This window comes from Triticum urartu, chromosome 2A, assembly GCF_056163025.1.
Source record: "Triticum urartu cultivar PI428250 chromosome 2A, HENAU_Tu73, whole genome shotgun sequence".
Lineage (NCBI taxonomy): Eukaryota > Viridiplantae > Streptophyta > Magnoliopsida > Poales > Poaceae > Triticum > Triticum urartu.
The window spans coordinates 747,503,184-747,522,484 of record NC_141874.1 but is presented as its reverse complement, the minus strand read 5'-3'; the positions used below and the strand labels follow the sequence as shown (position 1 = coordinate 747,522,484).

The 19,301-nt window shown below is 53.7% G+C and overlaps 1 protein-coding gene across 1 annotated transcript in view; it reads left to right on the top strand.

Annotated features, from left to right (window-relative positions):
* The first annotated feature begins 1,215 nt into the window (after positions 1-1,215).
* LOC147987645 (uncharacterized) overlaps positions 1,216-19,301 on the top strand; it is a 29,443-nt gene continuing 11,357 nt past the window's right edge. The window contains exons 1-2 of the mRNA XM_087540387.1: positions 1,216-1,806; positions 10,573-10,600. Coding sequence (XP_087396513.1) covers positions 1,216-1,806; positions 10,573-10,600 — 619 coding nt within the window. The remainder of the gene's footprint in view (positions 1,807-10,572; positions 10,601-19,301) is intronic.

Below are 19,301 nucleotides of genomic sequence, written 5' to 3'. Positions count from 1 at the left end.
AGTAAAGCATGGATACGCAGCTACACAAAGACTTGGTCAAAATTCCAATATGTTCCTTCAGTCGATCTATTGAGCTGCTGGCGCTTAGCAGGAGCGTCTCCGTCGAGACGCTCCTGTCAGCCTCGCTGTGGCCGCTTCCCCAAATATGGCGACAGAGATAAGGGCGCCGTCGGTGGCGTCGTTGAGGACAAAACGAACCAGGCTGCCGGCGGCCGGCCATGCAGCAGTGTCCTCTGTGCGCCGCTGGGATGACCAGGGAGGGAGCAGTGCTTACGATGTGATGCCATTCGCCGCTCATGTTCATTGGGGTGATCAGGTTGTAGTAACCGTCAGTAGGACGAACACATCGGCTATGGCACTCTGTGCTCCGCGGCAGCTCCCACCTCGCCAAGTCGCCATGCCACACGGCAATAGGCACATCCGAGCCCCGAACAGCATGCTCGCCGATGCTTGTAGAGGACGTCGCGAAACATGCGATTCGTCGCCGTGTCACACGACGACGGCCACGTCCGGGCCAGAGCGGCACTGACTGCCAGCGTCGCCTCGCATGTGCCTGCAGAGGAAGTGGTGGCGCTCTGATGCGTCGCCATGCAACACGACGACGACCACGTCCGGGCCCGAGCGGCGAGCTCACCCACTCGGCGGTGACTCGCTCATGCCCGAAGAGGATGCCGTGGGGCGCTCGTGATGCACCCAACGCGTCTTTGTAGCGTAGCATCTGGCCAGGTAAGATTGCGGTCGTCGGCGGCGGCAGAAGGAAGAGCACGCCGGCCATGGCATCATGCGCTCCGTACGTGGCCGCCGTATTCATAGAACTTGTTTATATAAAAACGTCAAATAGTCGTTTTTCTACAAGCCGGGTTTTTGAGGTTTTGTTGAACTCAGTTTTCTTTATCCATAATTTGGTTATAGGTGATCCAAACAAGATTTTTGGTTGTTACAACCGAAATTGCGTTTAACTAGAACTAATTCTCTATAATCTTGCTATCCAAACAACCCCTTAGTGGGACTCGGGCGGGGGCTCACGTACTATGTATGGCAAGGCAACACTTCTGACTCCAACTTGGCTACAACACGGAACCGGCCTGACTTTGGCTATATCTCTCCACCCGTGGGCGTCAGGGTGGGCACCAGATCGGAGCACAGCACCGCCACCCTTGAAGTTTCTCCACCAACACAAAACGGCGGCCGTGCACGACTGCAGCCAGGCTTGCGATGAGACGCGCGACGGCGGCCAGATCTGAGCAGGACGAGACGAGACGCACGACGGTGACCGGCCATCGCAAATTCCCAACACCTCGCTCGACCGGGACCGTGGATCTTAGCGAACCCGGTCGATCTTTTACCCGTGCAAACCGATCGACTCGGATGCAGATGAAGAAGGAGCTAAAGCTACTCAGCAACAAGGCCAGGTTCACCTCCAGCATCATCAGCGGCGAAATCGAGTATGCCGGGAGGAAGATGAAGTTGCTGCTGCAGGAGATCATCGAAAAGGGCTTTGATCCCAACCTCACCTATATCCCAGCTGCAGATGGAGTAGAAAGACCGGCTGAAGAAGACCCCAACAGCTGCTATTACGAGTACCTCATCTCTATGCCAATCCGTTTCTTCAATGACGACTACATGCAACATCTTCTGACGAGGATATCCGAGATCGAGGGGGCGATGCGGTCGTCTCACACGGACCACGGGAAAGCTCGGTCAGGTCCAGAGGCTGCCGGAGATGGTGGTGTGTCTGACTCTGAACCAGCAGCAGCAGCGCCCAGGAGACGGCTTAAGAGGAGTGCAGCAGAGTCGGTGCCCATTGTTAGAAGGGAGAGAGGGATTTGGTGGAATAATTGTTTATTGTATTGATTGAGCCTCCTGGACATATATATATATATAGGAGTACATAATCTACTTAGAGTACAAGGCAAGCCAGAATATTTCCTAGTCTAACCTATGTTTCCTAATACAATCACGTTACTCAACATCCCCCGCAGTCACAACGGTAGCGACGCAGACGGTGAAACTGGAGAAGAATCCGAAGGTTGAACCAATTACCGCCGGTCATGCTAGGCGAGACCGAGAGTGGAAAAATGGCTCTCCTCTCCCCCCTCCCTCCTGTGGCGATGCCTGCCTCTGGCTCCGCCCCGGCGGCGTCCCTGCCCCGTGCGGCCTCCCCTTCCCCCTCCCCTCCGCGGACTCCTCTGGGTTCATATCCGGCGACGCGTCTCGTGCCCCTCTGCTACCTGGCCTCCCCGCCTCGCTCCGGCCCCCTCGCTCCGCCCCGGGCCAACAGGTTTTGGGCGCTTGATTCGGATGGCTCCGGGTCGGACTCCGAGGCCCCCTCTTCCCCTCCTCGCCCGGATCCTGTGAGCTGCATCCCTATGGCTTCGGCAGCGGGTCGCCGGCGTAAGTTTGCACCTGGTGGGCGGGGGCGGCTCGTCGGGCCTGCCGTGGAGGTGGACGGGTGGCGTCGCGTCTACCGTGGTCGTCGGCGTGCTTCGGTCTGGTCTCCTGATGGGGTGTCGCTGGTGTCCGGTGGGGTTGGTGGGGCGGCGTCGACGTCGGCGTCCTTCTCTCCGGTGGTTCTCCTCGCTTGCTCGCCCTCGGTCGCGGCCTCCGCTTCTCCGGCGGCGACGACGCTGGCGCCAACCCTAGATCTGGGATCGAGGACGGCGTTGGTGCCCTCGTCTGGGCCGCGGGCCCCGGTGGATGTTGTTGGGCCTGTTTCGGCCCCTACTTTGGCTTCTTTTTCTGATTCCCCCGTTCCTTCTTTGGTTTCTGGGCCGCGGGTGGCCCAGGCCCAGCCCCCCCTCCCGTGGTGCCTTTTATCGAGCCGGGCCTGGCTCGGTCCGGGTATTTATGGGTGCGGAAGGGTGCGACTCCCCCATTTCTAGGGTTCCCTGCCTCCTCCTCCGACTTGCGTCGGCGCCGCCTGCCCATTCGTTGTTTCGTCAGATCTGCTCCTCCCCCTCCCCTCTCCCTCTCTTTCGCCGCGATGGCTGCGATGGATCGCTCTCGTGCATCCTCCAGTGAGGGGGCCTCCGATCAGAAGCGGGGGCGCGATGGCTCCGGTGAGGCGGCCGCTGATCTGGAGTATGAGGCTGTTCTTCGTGCAAAGCTCCAGGCCTCGCTCGCCCCGGAGGCGGGATTTGCGGCGGCGTCGGCTGGTGCGTCCCCCCGCGCCTCTGGATCTGGCCCGTCGGTCCCTCTGCCCCTCGTGCATGGTGCTCCTGCGGTTGCTGTCGACCCCTGGGAATTGGCGGCGGCCGGCAGTCGGGCGGGCTCGTCGGGGCCGGCCCAGCCGTCTCCTCCACTGGGTGATGCTCCCCGGGGTGGCGCGCCGCTGCGGGCTCCGGTGGTGGCTGGTGGTGGTCCATCCCGATTCGTTCCCCGTGGCGCGTCGGGGGCTCCGGTTCGACGCCCCTTCGGTTCCGCTGCTGGGCGGGGCTCCGGATCTGGGCCTGTTGCGTCTGGTGACGGTATTCTTCCCCCTCCTCCTCGTGGTCCTGGTCGCATCCCTCCCCAATCCCAGGTCTCCAACCCCATCCTCACCTATTTTGCTTGTCACCGCCCCAGTCACTTCCAGTCTCGATGTGAAAACCCCCCATTCTGCCTCATATGCAGGGAAGACGGTCACCTCACGGTGGACTGTCAGAATCGTCTCCTACCTCCATCTTTTGTTCACTATGGTACCGGCCTTCCTGGATGTTCTTTTTTTGCTTTAGATAGGGAGATCCCTGAGGCAGCTCTTATATATCCCGTCGCTGTCCAATGTTGGCATCATATCGGTCTAGTCTAAACGCATCTCTCCCCAGATCCTTCTTGACGAGCTTCGGCAGTGGGACGAGGGTGGTTGGGATTGGCAAATCCGCCAACTTTCTGATTTCGAGTTTGTTGCGACATTCTCGTCCAAAGCGAGTCTCCGCATGATCTCCTCCTGCACTAGCTTTACGCTTCCTTTGAATCAACTGGTGGTCTCGGTCAAAGCTGCTTCCAATGGGTCCAGGCGATCTCTTCTCTGTTTGATGTGTGGGTGCTTGTTGAAGATGTTCCTCCTAACGTGCGCACCACGGCGTTCCTCATGGCGTTCGGGGTTCTCATCGGGAAACCTATTGAGATGGACCAAGAGTCTCTGGCCATCCTTGGGCCGGCTCGTCTCCGGGTCTGGTGTGTGGACCCCCTGTGCATCCGTGGCTTCATTAACGTCTTCCCTGCAGCTGGTGGCTTTCGGCTCCGGGTGCGGGTGGAGGGAGCCTCGGGCCCGGTGTCGCCCCCTCCTCCTCCCCTGCCCCCGACCTCCGGCAATGGCGACAAGAGCAAAGATGGGGATGGATGCCCTGATGACTCCATGCATGGGACTGATCCTCGTTTTACCCAGTCGGAGTGGGATGGGCTATCCCCCGAAGATCAGGATATGTTGAAGGAGAATGCGCCTGCTGGCAGGGGGGCCCAGGATTTGGTGCCTGATTTGGGCGGAGGGGATGCGGCTTCTGGTGGGGCTAAGGGCACGCCATTCTCGGCGGTGTGCTCCAATCTCCCTGCCCGTCCCGCATCTCCTTCCCTTTCTGGCATTGAAGATTTGCCCTCGGCTGGCCCCGTTGCATCCAAGAAGAAGAAGTCGTCAGTCAAGAAGTATTCTGCAAAGAGCCGGGCTTCTGGAGAATCTAGGCAGTCTGCGGCTGGGCTTTGTCGCAGGCTTAACGCTGACCTGGGTACGGCCTCGGGCCCGTCTTCTGTTGCGGCTTCCCCCTGTCGTGCTCGCCCTGTGCCTGTGCATTCGCCTGCCTCCACGGCTCGCAAGAGCGGCCGCGTCTCCAACAGTGGTGAGCGGGTGGCCGATCGGGTTGCTCGGCGTGCTGCGGCTTGGGATCTGCCTCCTTCAGGTTCGCTCCCAGTCCCCTTCCCCTCCCTTCCCGCGGTTCTCTCACATGTTCGTTTAGTACTCCCATCGCAATCTGATGATCACTTGCTTCAAAATTTAGATGATGTGGGTATTTGTTTAGACTCTAGTTTGGGATCCCCCTCTTCTGTACTTGGTATTATTAGGGCTAATGAAATAGCTCAGGCTGATATTGTGAATGCTAAGGAGGCTGGGGTGGGATCGATTGCCCCACTGGTTGTGGCCGGTGGGGATGAGGGGGGAGATGACAGGTGTCAGGCTCCCCCGGTGGTTTCTAAGCGTGGGGCTGGGAAGCGTGCTAAACCATGCATGGCTCCGAGCAGGTTGAGTCTTAGAATTAAAAACTTATCCTACAGATGAAGGCCTTATTCTGGAACATTAGAGGTTTCTGCGCTAGGGGGGCGTAGGGACCAGCTTAAAGACTTGGTGCGGTAAATGTGGATTTTATTGGCCTTGTTAAGACTATCAAATCTTCCTTCTCCTCTAGCGAACTATTAGCCGTTGCTGGGATAGATAGATTTAATTGGAACTTTGTGGCCTCAGCTGGTCATTCGGGTGGTATTCTCCTTGGTACCAAAAAAGATATTTTCGTATTTGTTGCTTTTGACCATGGCATCTTTTGGGCTAGCACGGTGGTATCTCATCGATCTCTCAATTCTTTACTAGAAATCATGGTGGTCTATGGTCCGGCTGACCACTCTATGTCTTACATCTTTTTGGACGAACTTAGTACTAAAATTAAATCCTGTCAGCTGCCTCTCCTGATTGGGGGCGACTTTAACTTGTTGCGGTTTTCTTCTGATAAGAGCTCCTCTAATTTCTCTTGGCCCCTGGCTGATGCTTTCAATGCTTTCAATAGGGACACGGCTCGTGAAATTCCTAGGGTTGGAGCCCGGTACACTTGGACTAATCATCAAACTTCTCCCATTCGCTCAGTCCTTGATAGGGTTTTTGTATGCCCTAGGTGGGACTCTCTATTCCCCCGTGTTAGTCTCAGAGCCCTTGCCTGTGTGGGATCTGATCACACCCCCCTGATGCTTGATGATGGCGCGCGCTCGACTGGTTCCTTGAGGTTTTAGTTCGATGCTTCCTGGCTACATGTGGAGGGTTTCTCTGACTTGTTGACGTGAAAGATTTCGACTTTCCTATCCTCTAATCACGGATATTTTGGCCCGATGGATGATTGGCATCAATGCTCTTATTTTCTCCGTAGATTCCTTAGAGGTTGGTCCAAAAATCACTATGCTGAGTCAAGGCGAGACAAAGCCAGGCTGGTTGCCCAAATTGGCGATCTGGACGAGCGCGCGGATATTTCCGGGCTGTCCACGGCCGAATGGCAAACCTGATATGGCTTAGAAGAGGCGCTTTTGGGCATCCATCGGCAGGAGGAAATGTACTAGAAGTAGAGAGGCACTATCAACTGGACCTTAAAGGGTGACTTGCCCACGTCCTACTTCTTCGCTATTGCTAATGGTAGACGTCGGAGATGCCTCATTGATAGCCTTCTTATTGACGGCGTCAGCGTATCTGACCCTTCGGTGATTCTGCGTCATGTGGTTCAATTCTTTTCTAACCTATTAGCGGCTAAACCTGAGATGGGTTTTAAGCTAGCTTCGTCCTTCTGGTCCCCTGTCGAACAGCTTTTGATCGCTGAAAATGACAGGTTGCTGATCCCCCCATCTGAAGAGGAAATTTTCGAGACGATTCGTAGTGCCAACTCTAATGCAGCTTCAGGACCTGACGGCTTTTCCATCCCTTTCTTTCGGCAATTCTGGCCTCAGTTAAAAGGCCTCATTAAGGCTATCACTCAAGGGTTTTGGCTGGGTACTGTTGACATCTCGATACTTAACTATGCGGTACTCACCCTCATCCCTAAGTCAAAGGCGCTGACTTGATCTCCCAATTTAGGCCCATTGCTCTAATTAACAACTTTGCAAAGATTCCCGCCAAGGGCATGGCTACTAGGGTTTCTCCGATCGCCCATCGGGTCATTAGTCCTTTCCAATCTGCATTCATTAAGGGGAGATTCATCTTGGCTGGGTTGCTTTGCTTACATGAAATAATTCATGACCTACGTAGTAAGAACACTAAGGCCATGGTACTTAAACTTGACTTTGAAAAGGCGTATGACTCGGTGAGTTGGAACTTCCTCCGCCAAGTTCTGCTGGCTAAGGGCTTCGTGGGGTCAGTGGTGCACTGCCTGATGCAACTCATCTTCGATGGTCACACGGCTGTGCCTGTCAATGGTCAAACTAGTAATTTTTTTCCTAATGGTAGGGGCCTGAGATAAGGAGGTCCGGCGTCCCCGTTGCTTTTTAATTTTGTTGCCGATGCTTTATCTCACATTCTTTCTCGTGTTGCGTCTGTTGGACACATCTCGCCTGTTAGCACTCACCTCATCCCTAATGGCATCACTCACCTCCAATATGCGGATGATACCATCATTATGGTTGATTTAATGAGAACACTCTCATGAATTTGAAATTTCTTCTTCTTTGCTTTGAAGCCCTTTCGGGTCTTAAAATTAACTTCGCTAAGAGCGAGGTCATTGTTACTGGGGTGTCTGACTCGGAAGCGCAGCGGGTGGCACATCTCATGAACTGCTCTCTTGGGTCTTATCCTCTCAAATATTTGGGCTTACCTATTTCCCCTCTCAAGCTTTTGGCGAAAGATTTCGCCCCGGCAGTTACTAAAGTTGGCAATAGAGTTTTGCCGTGGCGAGGTCGCTATAACTCTCAGGCGGGCAAAGTTGCCCTTACTAATTCGTGCCTTTCCTCTCTTCCGATGTTTCTAATGGGCTTCTATCTACTTTCCGAAGGGATACACACGGGTTTCGACAAGCACAGGGGTGCCTTTTATTGGAATTCTTCCGATAATAAACGCAAATATAGGATGGTTAAATGGGCTCTCATTTGTAGACCTAAGGACATGGGGGGCCTTGGCATCATTAACACTCGGATCATGAATAAATGCCTTATGTTAAAATGGTGGTGGAAGATAATGCACCTTGAGGACCATCCTGCTTGGCTTGCCCTTCTCAAAGCTAAATACTTCCCTTCCTCGAGCCCTATGTTCGCTCCCTCTTCTGATGGGTCTTAGTTTTGGCGTCAGCTTGTTAAAATTAGACCGATTTTCCGGTCTCTTGTTAAATTTGTAGTTCGGGACCGTAAATCTACTCGTTTTTGGTTAGACTGGTGGGTAGGGGACACCTCGCTTGTGGTTGCCTATCCGACTTTGTTTTCCTTTTGTGCTGATCCCGAGATCTCTATCTTTGAGCTCTCGGTTCAGGGTTGGGTTTTAGATTTTCGGCGTTCTCTTTCCCCTGTGGAGTTGGAAGACTGGCAGCGCCTTACTGCCTGCTTGCCCTTGCTTTCGGAGGAAGAGGACTCCGTTGTTTGGCCCCATTCCTCCTCGGGGCGGTTCTCTGTTAAATCGACGTATTCTAAACTTATCTCCGGCGGTCGCACTAATAAGTTTAAGAACATTTGGCCTGCCCGCATTCCTCCTAAGATTAAAGTCTTCCTATGGCAAGCTCTTCGTCGTAAACTCCCTGCGGCTGATCAGATTAAGAAGAGGAACGGGCCAGGCTCTGACAGCTGTCAGCTATGTGGAGCTCTTGAGAATACCGAACATATCTTTTTTCATTGTTCTTTGGCTAAATTCATTTGGAGTTGCATTAGACTTTAGCTTCGTGTTAATTGGAATCCTTCTTCTTTTGAGGATTTACGACGTTGTATTAATTCTCTAGCAGGCCGGTCTAAGAGGGTTTTCCTGGTGGGCTGGGCTGCGATCTGTTGGTCGCTATGGACTACTAGAAACAAGTTCACTATTGAACACATTTTCCCGGCTAACCCAGTGAGTTGCTTATTTAAAGCCAATGTCTTTTTGCAGCAGTGGAGATTATTGACTAAGGAAGAGGACCTATAGGCTTTTGACGATATGCTATCTAAAATGAAATCTACGGCTTCTTCCCTGCTGCGGCGCTCTAGGAGGACGGATTCCTAAATGGTTCTGTTGTGCGACGTGCTGGCCTGCGTGCCATGTTAGGCTGGATACCTTGTACTCGTACGTCTTAGCCTTATTCTGTTAAACTTATGTGGTGTTATGTGCTGGTGCTATGACTCTGCCTGGTGGCTTTATTTATAAAGTCGGGCGCTCGCCTTTTCTCTAAAAAAAGAAGAATCCGAAGGCAAGCCGACGGACACCCCTCCACAGTCGTAACGGTCGACGCATCGCGGAGTCATGGCTGGAGTGGAAACCAACGAGGTTGCTCAAGCAGGCGGTAGCCCTTTGTGCCGCTTGTCGATGTAGCCAAGAGCGTGGGTGTTGGAGCCGTGGTCGAGGTAGCCGTGTGAAGAATTCCATGGTCGATGTCGAGTCGGGGTGGCCGGTGTCGAGGAAGTCGCCGTGGAGCCGCGGGCGCGCGTGGACGCCGGGTTGGAGGAGAGGCCGGCTGGTTGCGCTGGGGTCGGAGTAGAGATGCTCGGGTTCGACGATGACGATGGGCGATGCAAACCGATCAAGAATCTCTAGGGCAGTCAGTCAACACGACTGAGGGAGTCCTGGATTAGGGGGTCTCCGGACAGCCGGACTATATCCTTTGGCTGGACTGTTGGACTATGAAGATACGAGATTGAATACTTCGTCCCGTGTCCGGATGGGACTCTACTTGGCGTGGAAGGCAAGCTAGGCAATACAGATATGCATACCTCCTCCTTTGTAACCGACCTCGTGGAACCCTAGCCTCCTCCGGTGTCTATATAAACCGGAGGGCTTTAGTCTGTAGGACAACATACAATCATACCATAGGCTAGCTTCTAGGGTTTAGCCTCTCTGATCTCATGGTAGATCAACTCTTGTATTACTCATATTATCAAGAATAATCAAGCAGGACGTAGGGTTTTACCTCCATCAAGAGGGCCCGAACCTGGGTAAAACATCGTGTCCCCTGCCTGCTGTTACCATCCGTCTTAGACGCACAGTTCGGGACCCCCTACCCGAGATCCGCCGGTTTTGACACCGACATTGGTGCTTTCATTGAGAGTTCCTCTGTGTCGTCGCTGTTAGGCTTGATGGCTCCTTCGATCATCGATAGCGATGCAGTCCAGGGTGAGACTTCTCTCCCCGGACAGATCTTTGTATTCGGCGGCTTCGCACTACGGGCCAACTCGCTTGGCCATCTGGAGCAGATCGAGAGTTACGCCCCTGGCCACCAGGTCAGGTTTGGAAGCTTAAACTACACGGCCGACATCCGCGGATACTTGATCTTCGAAGGATTCGAGCCCCTGCCGAGTGCGCCGCACGGTCACGATGAGTATAATTTAGCTCTACCATCGCACAGTGTTCAGGAGACCGCACCGGCAAACGCTCCGACCCTCAATTCGGAGCCAATTGCGCCATCCATGGACCGGAGGATAGACCCCGCCACGGAGGCCGTATTCTCAGCGGCGATCGAGCCGAATATCGACCTTACCCTTCAAGGGAGCCGTAACGCCGAACTACTGGATTCTTCCCCGGCCACAGACTCCGAACCGCCTGCGCCCGTGCCTATCGAATCTGACTGGGCGCCGATCATGGAGTTCACCTCCGCGGATATCTTTCAGCACTCGCCCTTCAGTGACATACTAAACTCATTAAGGTCTCTCTCCCTGTCAGGAGAGTCCTGGCCGAACTATGTTCGGCAGGATGGGGATGCAGATGACGAAGAAATTCGTCGCCCACCCACCACCCACTTGGTAGCCACTGTCGACAATTTGACCGACATGCTCGACTTCGACTCCCAGTACATCGACGATATGGAAGACGATGCGGGAGACGAAGAGGAACCACTGACCACAGGGCACTGGACAGCCACCTCATCATATGATATATAAATGGTGGACACACCCAAAGAAGGCAATGGCGACGAGACAGCGGAGGATGACCCCTCCAAGAAGCAACCCAAGCGCCGACGTCAGCGGCACCGCTCTAAGTCTCGCCAAAGCAAAAGCGGTGACACCGGCACAGGAGATAATAGCACTCCGGACAGTGCCGAAGATGACAACAATCCCCTCCAGCAAGATTTAGAGCAGGAGGATGGAGAAGCCAGCCCTCCCGAGAGAGCGGCAGATGGAGAGGCGGAGGATGATAATTACATGCCTCCCTCCGAAGACGAGGCAAGCCTCGGCGATGACGAATTTGTCATGCCTGAGGATCCCGTCGAACAAGAGCGCTTCAAGCGCCAGCTTATAGCCACGGCAAATAGCCTTAAGAAAAAGCAACAGCAGCTTCAAGCTGATCAAGATTTGCTAGCTGACAGATGGACTGAAGTCCTTGCGGCCCCGGAATATGAACTCGAACGCCTCTACAAGAGTTACCCAAAGCGCAGGTTGCTACCCTGACTGGAGGAGGAAGCATTAAAACCTACATCTCCAGCATATGACGTGGATGATCGGCCACCTCGTGGCCGCGACAGAGAGGCATTTCAGCCAAAAACTCAGCCCGCACCCCGACGCCACTCAAATAAAAATGACAAGGCACGGGGAAACATGCTAGACCTGCGAGACATATTGGAGGACAAAGCAAAACACGCAAGATCGATCTATGGATCACGAGGGCGCGCCACTACGCGAGACAATAACCGTCACGCCGGATACAGTAAAGGTAAATCCGGCCGGGCCGAACACAGCGGACAAGACTCATTCGAGTTGTGTCGCGACATAGCCCACTACAGAGGCGCCGCACACCCCATATGCTTCACAGATGAAGTAATGGATCACCAAATCCCAGAGGGTTTCAAACCTCTAAATATCGAATCATACGACGGCACAACAAATCCTGCGGTATGGATCGAGGACTTCCTCCTGCACATCCACATGGCCCGTGGTGACGATCTACATGCCATCAAATACCTCCCACTCAAGCTCAAAGGACCAGCTCGGCATTGGCTCAACAGCCTGCCAGCAGAATCCATCGGCTGTTGGGAAGATCTGGAAGCCGCATTCCTTGACAACTTCCAGGGCACTTATGTGCGACCACCAGATGCCGATGACTTGAGCCACATAATTCAGCAGCCAGAAGAATCGGCCAGACAATTCTGGACACGGTTCCTGACAAAGAAAAATCGAATCGTCGACTGTCCGGATGTAGAGGCCCTAGCAGCTTTTAAGCACAACATCCGCGACGAGTGGCTCGCCTGGCACCTTGGCCAGGAAAAGCCGTAATCTATGGCAGCCCTCACGACACTCATGACCCGCTTTTGTGCGGGAGAAGACATCTGGCTGGCTCGCAGCAATAATATATCAAAGAATCATGGTACTTCGGATACCAAGGATGGCAATGGCAGGTCACGTCGCAACAAACACAAGCGCCGCATCAACAACGACAATACCGAGGATACGGCAGTCAATGCCGGATTCGGAGGCTCTAAACCCGGTCAGCGCAAAGAGTCATTCAAAATAAGCACTCCGGGCCCGTCCTGTTTGGACCGTATACTCGATCGCTCGTGTCAAATACACGGCACCCCCGACAAGTCAGCCAAACACACCAACAGGGATTGTTGGGTGTTCAAGCAGGCCGGCAAGTTAAATGCCGAAAACAAAGATAAGGGGTCACATAGCGATGACGAGAAGGAGCCCCGGCAGCCGAACACCAGAGGACAGAAGAGGTTCCCCCCACAAGTGCGGACGGTGAACATGATATATGCAACCCACATCCCCAAGAGGGAGCGGAAGCGTGCACTAAGGGACGTATATGAGTTGGAGCCAGTCGCCCCAAAATTCAACCCATGGTCCTCCTGAACCTGCTTTATCAGGACACAGTGCGCAAAATGGGTATAGACCCCTCAAGGATCAAACCCACAAAAACGACCTTCAAAGGCGTCATACCAAGTGTAGAGGCCCATTACACAGGCTCAGTCACACTGGAAGTGGTCTTCGGATCCCCGGATAACTTCCGAAGCGAGGAGTTAATCTTCGATATAGTCCCGTTCCGCAGTGGCTATCATGCACTGCTCGGGCGAACCGCATTTTCGAGATTCAATGCCATACTGCATTATGCATACCTCAAGCTCAAGATGCCAGGACCTCGGGGGGTCATCACAGTCAATGGAAACACAGAGCGCTCTCTCCGCACGGAGGAGCACACTGCGGCCCTTGCAGTAGAAGCACAAAGCAGCCTCTTAAGGCAATCCACCAGTTCGGTGATTAAGGACCCGGACACCTTCAAGCGCGCCCGGAGTAATCGGCAACAAGACCGCCTGGCACGTTCCGAGCTCGCATAGCAATGCGGCCCCCACCCCAGTCCCAGCCAAACGGCGAAATCTATGCCACGCGTACATAATTACGCATTGAAAATACCATGGGCATAGGTGGGGAGGGGGGCACGACTACGGCACACCCCAAGACGCGGCTCAACCGCACTAGGGGCTTCCAGCTTTGTTATCTTTGTTTCTTTCAGGACGTTAATCTCTGAAGCCCCGTCCGACAGTACGATGGCCAGACACACGATACAACAACCAAGGAGGCAGAAAGCTACGTCGCATCAAGGAATTCTCAGGTGCTCTCTGATAATGTGTGAAAAACCTGCTTTAAATACCATTCCTCAGCTTGCCCTTGGAGGGGACATGTCAAATAGTCCTACTTTTTGCTTATCGCACTACTTGTGTCATTCTGCTTCGACGCACCTTATTGAATAACCAATGCATAGCACTAGACTATTATCGCATTCTCTATTCTTCTTTATATATATATGTTCATTCATGACATTCAGCACCCGTACACTCTGGTACGACCAATACGCCAGGGGCTTAAGCATACCCCATAATACGGCGTGAGAAGTCCGAACACTTTCAATAGTGCGGCACCCCGAACTTATAGCATTATATGCATCAGCTCTGAATCATCTCTTGGGTCAATAGTTGGGTTTGCCCGGCTCCCATGTTTTGGTACCTTACGTTCCGCTATATCGGCTAAGGTAGCACTGGGAGAACTACTGCGATTGTGCCCCGGTTCAGCTGGGCTAAACACCTCAGTAGAGAAAGCTAAAACTGACTGTCATGATAAGGCGAGAGTTGGTCGCTGTTCGAGAGGTCTCGAGTCCCTAAAGACTTATGCCTCTTAGAGCGAGGAGTCGGCTATTTCCGGCTTAAGGCGTGTATAGCGCCCCGAATTCGGCCTTCCGAATACTAGGGGCTTTGCTAAAATTTAAAATTATAGAATTCTATGGCTAAGTGAGAGTGATAAAGCATTATAGTCCGATTGCCTTGTTCGTTGTGCTGAGCACCTCCCTCGAAGGACCCAATAATGGGAAAAAGAGTGCTCAGATTTATCCCGAACACCCCAGCACTCGTGGCATGGGGGCAGAAGCCGACGACTGGCCATCTCTTAAATTTGATAAACAGCCGCACATAAGGTAATATTTTAAATTCAAACAAGCGTTGCATAGCGCATATGAACAAGTTTTCATAATACAGGATCACACGAGCAAGTTCATTCAAAAATTACATCTTTCGCACACTCGTCCGCCACAAGATGGGCACCCTTCAGGACACCCTTATAATACATGTCGGGGTGGCGATGCTCCTTGCCCTGCGGCGGCCCCTCCTTCACCAGCTTCTTGGCGTCCATCTTGGCCCAGTGCACCTTCGCACGAGCAAAGGCCCGGCGTGCACCTTCGATGCAGACGGACCGCTTGATGACTTCCAGTCATGGACAGGCATCCACAAGCCGCCTCACCAGGCCGAAGTAGCTATTGGGAAGGGAGTCGCCAGGCCACAGCCGGACTATAAGGCCCCTCATGGCCTGTTCGGCCGCCTTGTGCAGCTCGACCAGTTGCTTCAGCTGGTCGCTCATAGGCATCAGGTGTTCGGTCCTAGTATACTGAGACCAGAACAACTTCTCTGTCGAGCTTCCCTCCTCGGCCTGGTAAAATTTCGCGGCATCCGACACGCTGCGGGGCAAATCTGCGAATGCTCCTGGAGAGCTCTGGCCTCGGGTAAGTAACAAGTAATTTGCTTTCACATACTTGCTTTTCATATTGTATGCCTTACCCGCCGCTATCTTCCTCATCGCCTCAATCTCCTGGAGGGCCTTTTGGGCTTCAGCCTTGGCATTCTTTGTGCTCACGAGGGCCGCGGTAAGCTCGGACTCTCGCGTCTTCGAGTCAAGCTCCAAAGCCTCGTGCTTCTTGACGAGAGCCTGGAGCTCTTGCTGCACCTCGCCCACCCGTGCCTCTTGTTTTTCCCGCTCGGTGCGCTCCTTGGCCACTTTGTTCTCGGCCTCGGACAGCGCTTGCTTCAGGGTCCCCACTTCGGTCGTGGCCCCTAGCATATTCATGATGATCCTGTCATTTCGCAACCACATTTTCTTTTTTATATATAGACAAGGTATAACTTACCTTTGTTCTCCTCGAGCTGCCTCTTAGCAAGGCCGAGCTCTTTCTCGTACCCCTCGAGGTCCTGCTTCAGTGCGGCGACCTCCACAGTCAGTGCGGCAGAGGTCAGCAGCGAAGCCTGCATATGCATATAGACATACTTATATTAGACTCCTGCAGATATTATTTGATCCTCTATTCGGCTTTTCTTTGTCAACACCAAACAGAGCATCAGGGGCTACTGTCTATGCGGTAATATTTTCCTATATTTTAAATACTTACCTCAAAGCCTGTTAGAAGGCTGGCATAGGCTTCAGTCAGTCTGCTCTTGGCGGACTGAACCTTCTTGATCACCGCACTCATAATAGTGCGGTGCTCTTCGTCGATGGAAGCGCCGCAAAGCGCTCCCAGCAGGAATCCGGAACCACTGGAGGTTCCGGCACGGTGTCCGGCTGAGGGCCGAACTTAGAGCCCCTGGGAGCCTTGCTCCCTTTGCTCCTGTAGTCCGGAAGGTCACCTTGAGGCGCCTCCGGGACTGTCTCCCCCGGCTCGATGCCCCTCGAGCCAACACCTCGGCATTGTTCGTAGGGCAAGGGGAGGAGGCGGTTGGAAGTGTATCACTATTCATGTCCGACGAGTCCAAGGAACCGTCTGACGATGATACGTTGATACGGGCTTGGGGCGGTGAGGGAGTCCTGGATTAGGGGGTGTTCGGGTAGCCGGACTATACCTTCAGCCGGACTCCTAGACTATGAAGATACAAGATTGAAGACTTCGTCCCGTGTACGGATGGGACTTTCCTTGGCGTGGAAGGCAAGCTTGGCGATGCGGATATTCAAGATCTCCTACCATTGTAACCGACTCTGTGTAACCCTAACCCTATCCGGTGTCTATATAAACCGGAGGGTTGTAGTCCGTAGGCAATCAACTCCATACACAACAATCATACCATAGGCTAGCTTCTAGGGTTTAGCCTCCTTGATCTCGTGGTAGATCTACTCTTGTACTACCCATATCATCAATATTAATCAAGCAGGACGTAGGGTTTTACCTCCGTCAAGAGGGCCCGAACCTGGGTAAAACATCGTGTCCCTTGTCTCTTGTTACCATCCGGCCTTGACGCACAGTTCGGGACCCCCTACCCGAGATCCGCCAGTTTTGACACCGACATTGGTGCTTTCATTGAGAGTTCCTCTGTGTCGTCGCCTTTAGGCCCGATGGCTCCTTTGATCATCAACAACGATGCGGTCTAGGGTGAGACTTTGCTCCCCGGACAGATCTTCGTCTTTGGCGGCTTCGCTCTGCGGGCCAATTCGCTCGGCTATCTGGAGAAGATCGAAAGCTACGCCCCTGGCCATCAAGTCAGGTTTGGAAGCTTAAACTACATGGCTGACATCCGAGGAGACTTGATCTTCGACGGGCTCGAGCCACGGCCAAGCGCGCCGCACTATCTTGAGGGGCATGATCTAGCTCTGCCCCCGGACAGTGTCCTGGAGGCCGCACACGCATCGGTTCCGACCCCTAACTCGGAGCCCATTGCGCCAATCGAGGATGAGCGGTTGGACGTCACCTCGGGGGCTGCGATCCCGAAAGCGATCGAGCCGAATGCTAGCCCCGCACCCTGCACGACCCATGACTCCAAGGATCCGGACTCCTCCCCGGACTCCGAACCCCCCGCGCCCCTGCCAATCAAATCCGATTGGGCGCCGATAATGGAGTTCACCACCGCAGACATCTTTCAGCATTCACCTTTTGGCGACATCCTGAATTCTCTTAAGTCTCTCTCTTTATCAGGAGAGCCCTGCCCGGACTACGGTCAGCGAGGGTGGGATACGGACGATGTGGAAATTCAAAGCCCACCCACCACCCACTTTGTAGCCACTGTCGACGATCTAACCGACATGCTTGACTTCAGCTCCGAAGACATCGACGGCATGGATGACGATGTAGGAGACGAACAGGAATCAACACCTGTAGGGCGCTGGAAGGCCACCTCGTCATATGACATATATATGGTGGATACTCCAAAAGATGGAGATGGCGATAGAACAGTGGGGGATGACGCCCCCAAGAAACAGCCAAAGCGCCAGCGTCAGCGGCGCCGCTCTAAATCCCACCAAAGCAAAAACAGTTGATTCCGGCACGGGAGATAATACTACCCCGAATAGCGCCGAAGAACACCCACCTCAGCAAGATTCGGCACAGGAAGATGGAAAAGCCAGCCCTCATGAGAAAGCGGCAGACCGAGAGGTCGAGGATGATAACTATACGCCTCCCTCGAAGACGAGGCAAGCCTCGATGACGACGAATTCGTCATACCATCAGACCCCGCCGAACAAGAGCGTTTTAAACGCAGGCTTTTAGCCACGGCAAGCAGCCTCAAGAAAAAGCAGCAACAGCTTAGAGCTGCCCAAGATTTGCTAGATGACAGATGGACTGAAGTCCTTGCGGCCGAAGAGTATGAATTCGAACGCCCCTCCAAGATTTACTCGAAGCGCAGGCCGCTACCCCGATTAGAGGAGGAAGCACCTACATCACCAGCGCATGACATGGCAAACCGGCCACCTCGCAGCCGCGACAGAGAGGCCTCTCGGCTCTCCACCCAAGCCATGCCCCGACGCTGCTCAACTAAGGCACGGGAAAATGCGCCCGACCTGCGAGACATACTGGAGGATAAGGCAAGACAAACAAGATTGATCTACGGATCGCGCAGGCGCCCTACAGCATGTGACAATGATCTTCACTCCGGATACAACAAATCCGGCCGGGCTGAAGATAACAGACATAGCTCTTCCGAGCTGCGTCGTGATATAGCCCAGTACAGAGGCGCCGCACACCCGCTATGCTTCACGAATGAAGTAATGGATCATAAAATCCCAGAGGGTTTCAAACCCGTAAACATCGAATCATACGATGGCACAACAGATCCGGCGGTATGGATCGAGGATTATCTCCTTCACATCCACATGGCACGCGGCGATGATCTACACGCCATCAAATACCTCCCGCTCAAACTTAAAGGACCGGCACGGCATCGGCTTAACAGCTTGCCAGTAGACTCAATCGGTTCTTGGGAGGACCTGGAAGCCGCATTCCTCAACAACTTCCAGGGCACTTACGTACGACCGCCGGATGCCGACAACTTAAGCCACATAATTCAGTAGCCAGAGGAATCGGCCAGACAATTCTGGACACGGTTCCTAACAAAGAAAAACCAGATAGTCAATTGTCCGGACGCAGAGGCCCTAGCAGCCTTCAAGCATAACATCCGCGACGAGTGGCTCGCCCGGCACCTGGGACAGGAAAAGCCGAAATCCATGGCAGCCCTCACGACACTCATGACCCGCTTTTGCGCGGGAGAAGACAGCTGGCTAGCTCGCAGTAACAACTTATCAAAGAACCCTGGTAATTCGGATACCAAGGAAAAAAGTGGCAGGACACGTCGAAATAAGAAAAAACGCCGCGTTAACAGCGACAGCAATGAAGACACGGCAGTCAATACCGGATTCAAAGGCTATAAATCCGGTCACCGGAAAAAGCCATTCAAAAAGAATACTCAGAGCCCGTCCAGTTTGGAACGAATACTCGATCGCTTGTGCCAGATACATGGCACCCCCGAAAGGCCAGCCAATCACACTAACATGGATTGTTGGGTGTTCAAGCAGGCAGGCAAGTTAAGGGCCGAAAACAGAGACAAGGGGCTGCACAGCGACGACGAGGAGCTCAAGCCGCCGAACAACAATGGACAGAAGTGCTTTCCCCCACAATTGCGGACGGTGAACATGATATACGCAACCCACATTCCCAAGCGGGAGCGGAAGCATGCGCTACAGGACGTATACGCGATGGAGCCAGTCGCCCCAAAGTTCAACTCATGGTCCTCCTGCCCGATCACCTTTGATCGAAGGGACCATCCCACTAGCATCCGTCATGGCGGCTTCGCCGCATTTCATCTCACAAGAGTCCTCATGGATGGAAGCAGTAGCCTGAACCTGCTTTATCAGGATACAGTGCGGAAAATGGGCATAGATCCCTCAAGGATTAAGCCCACAAGAATGACCTT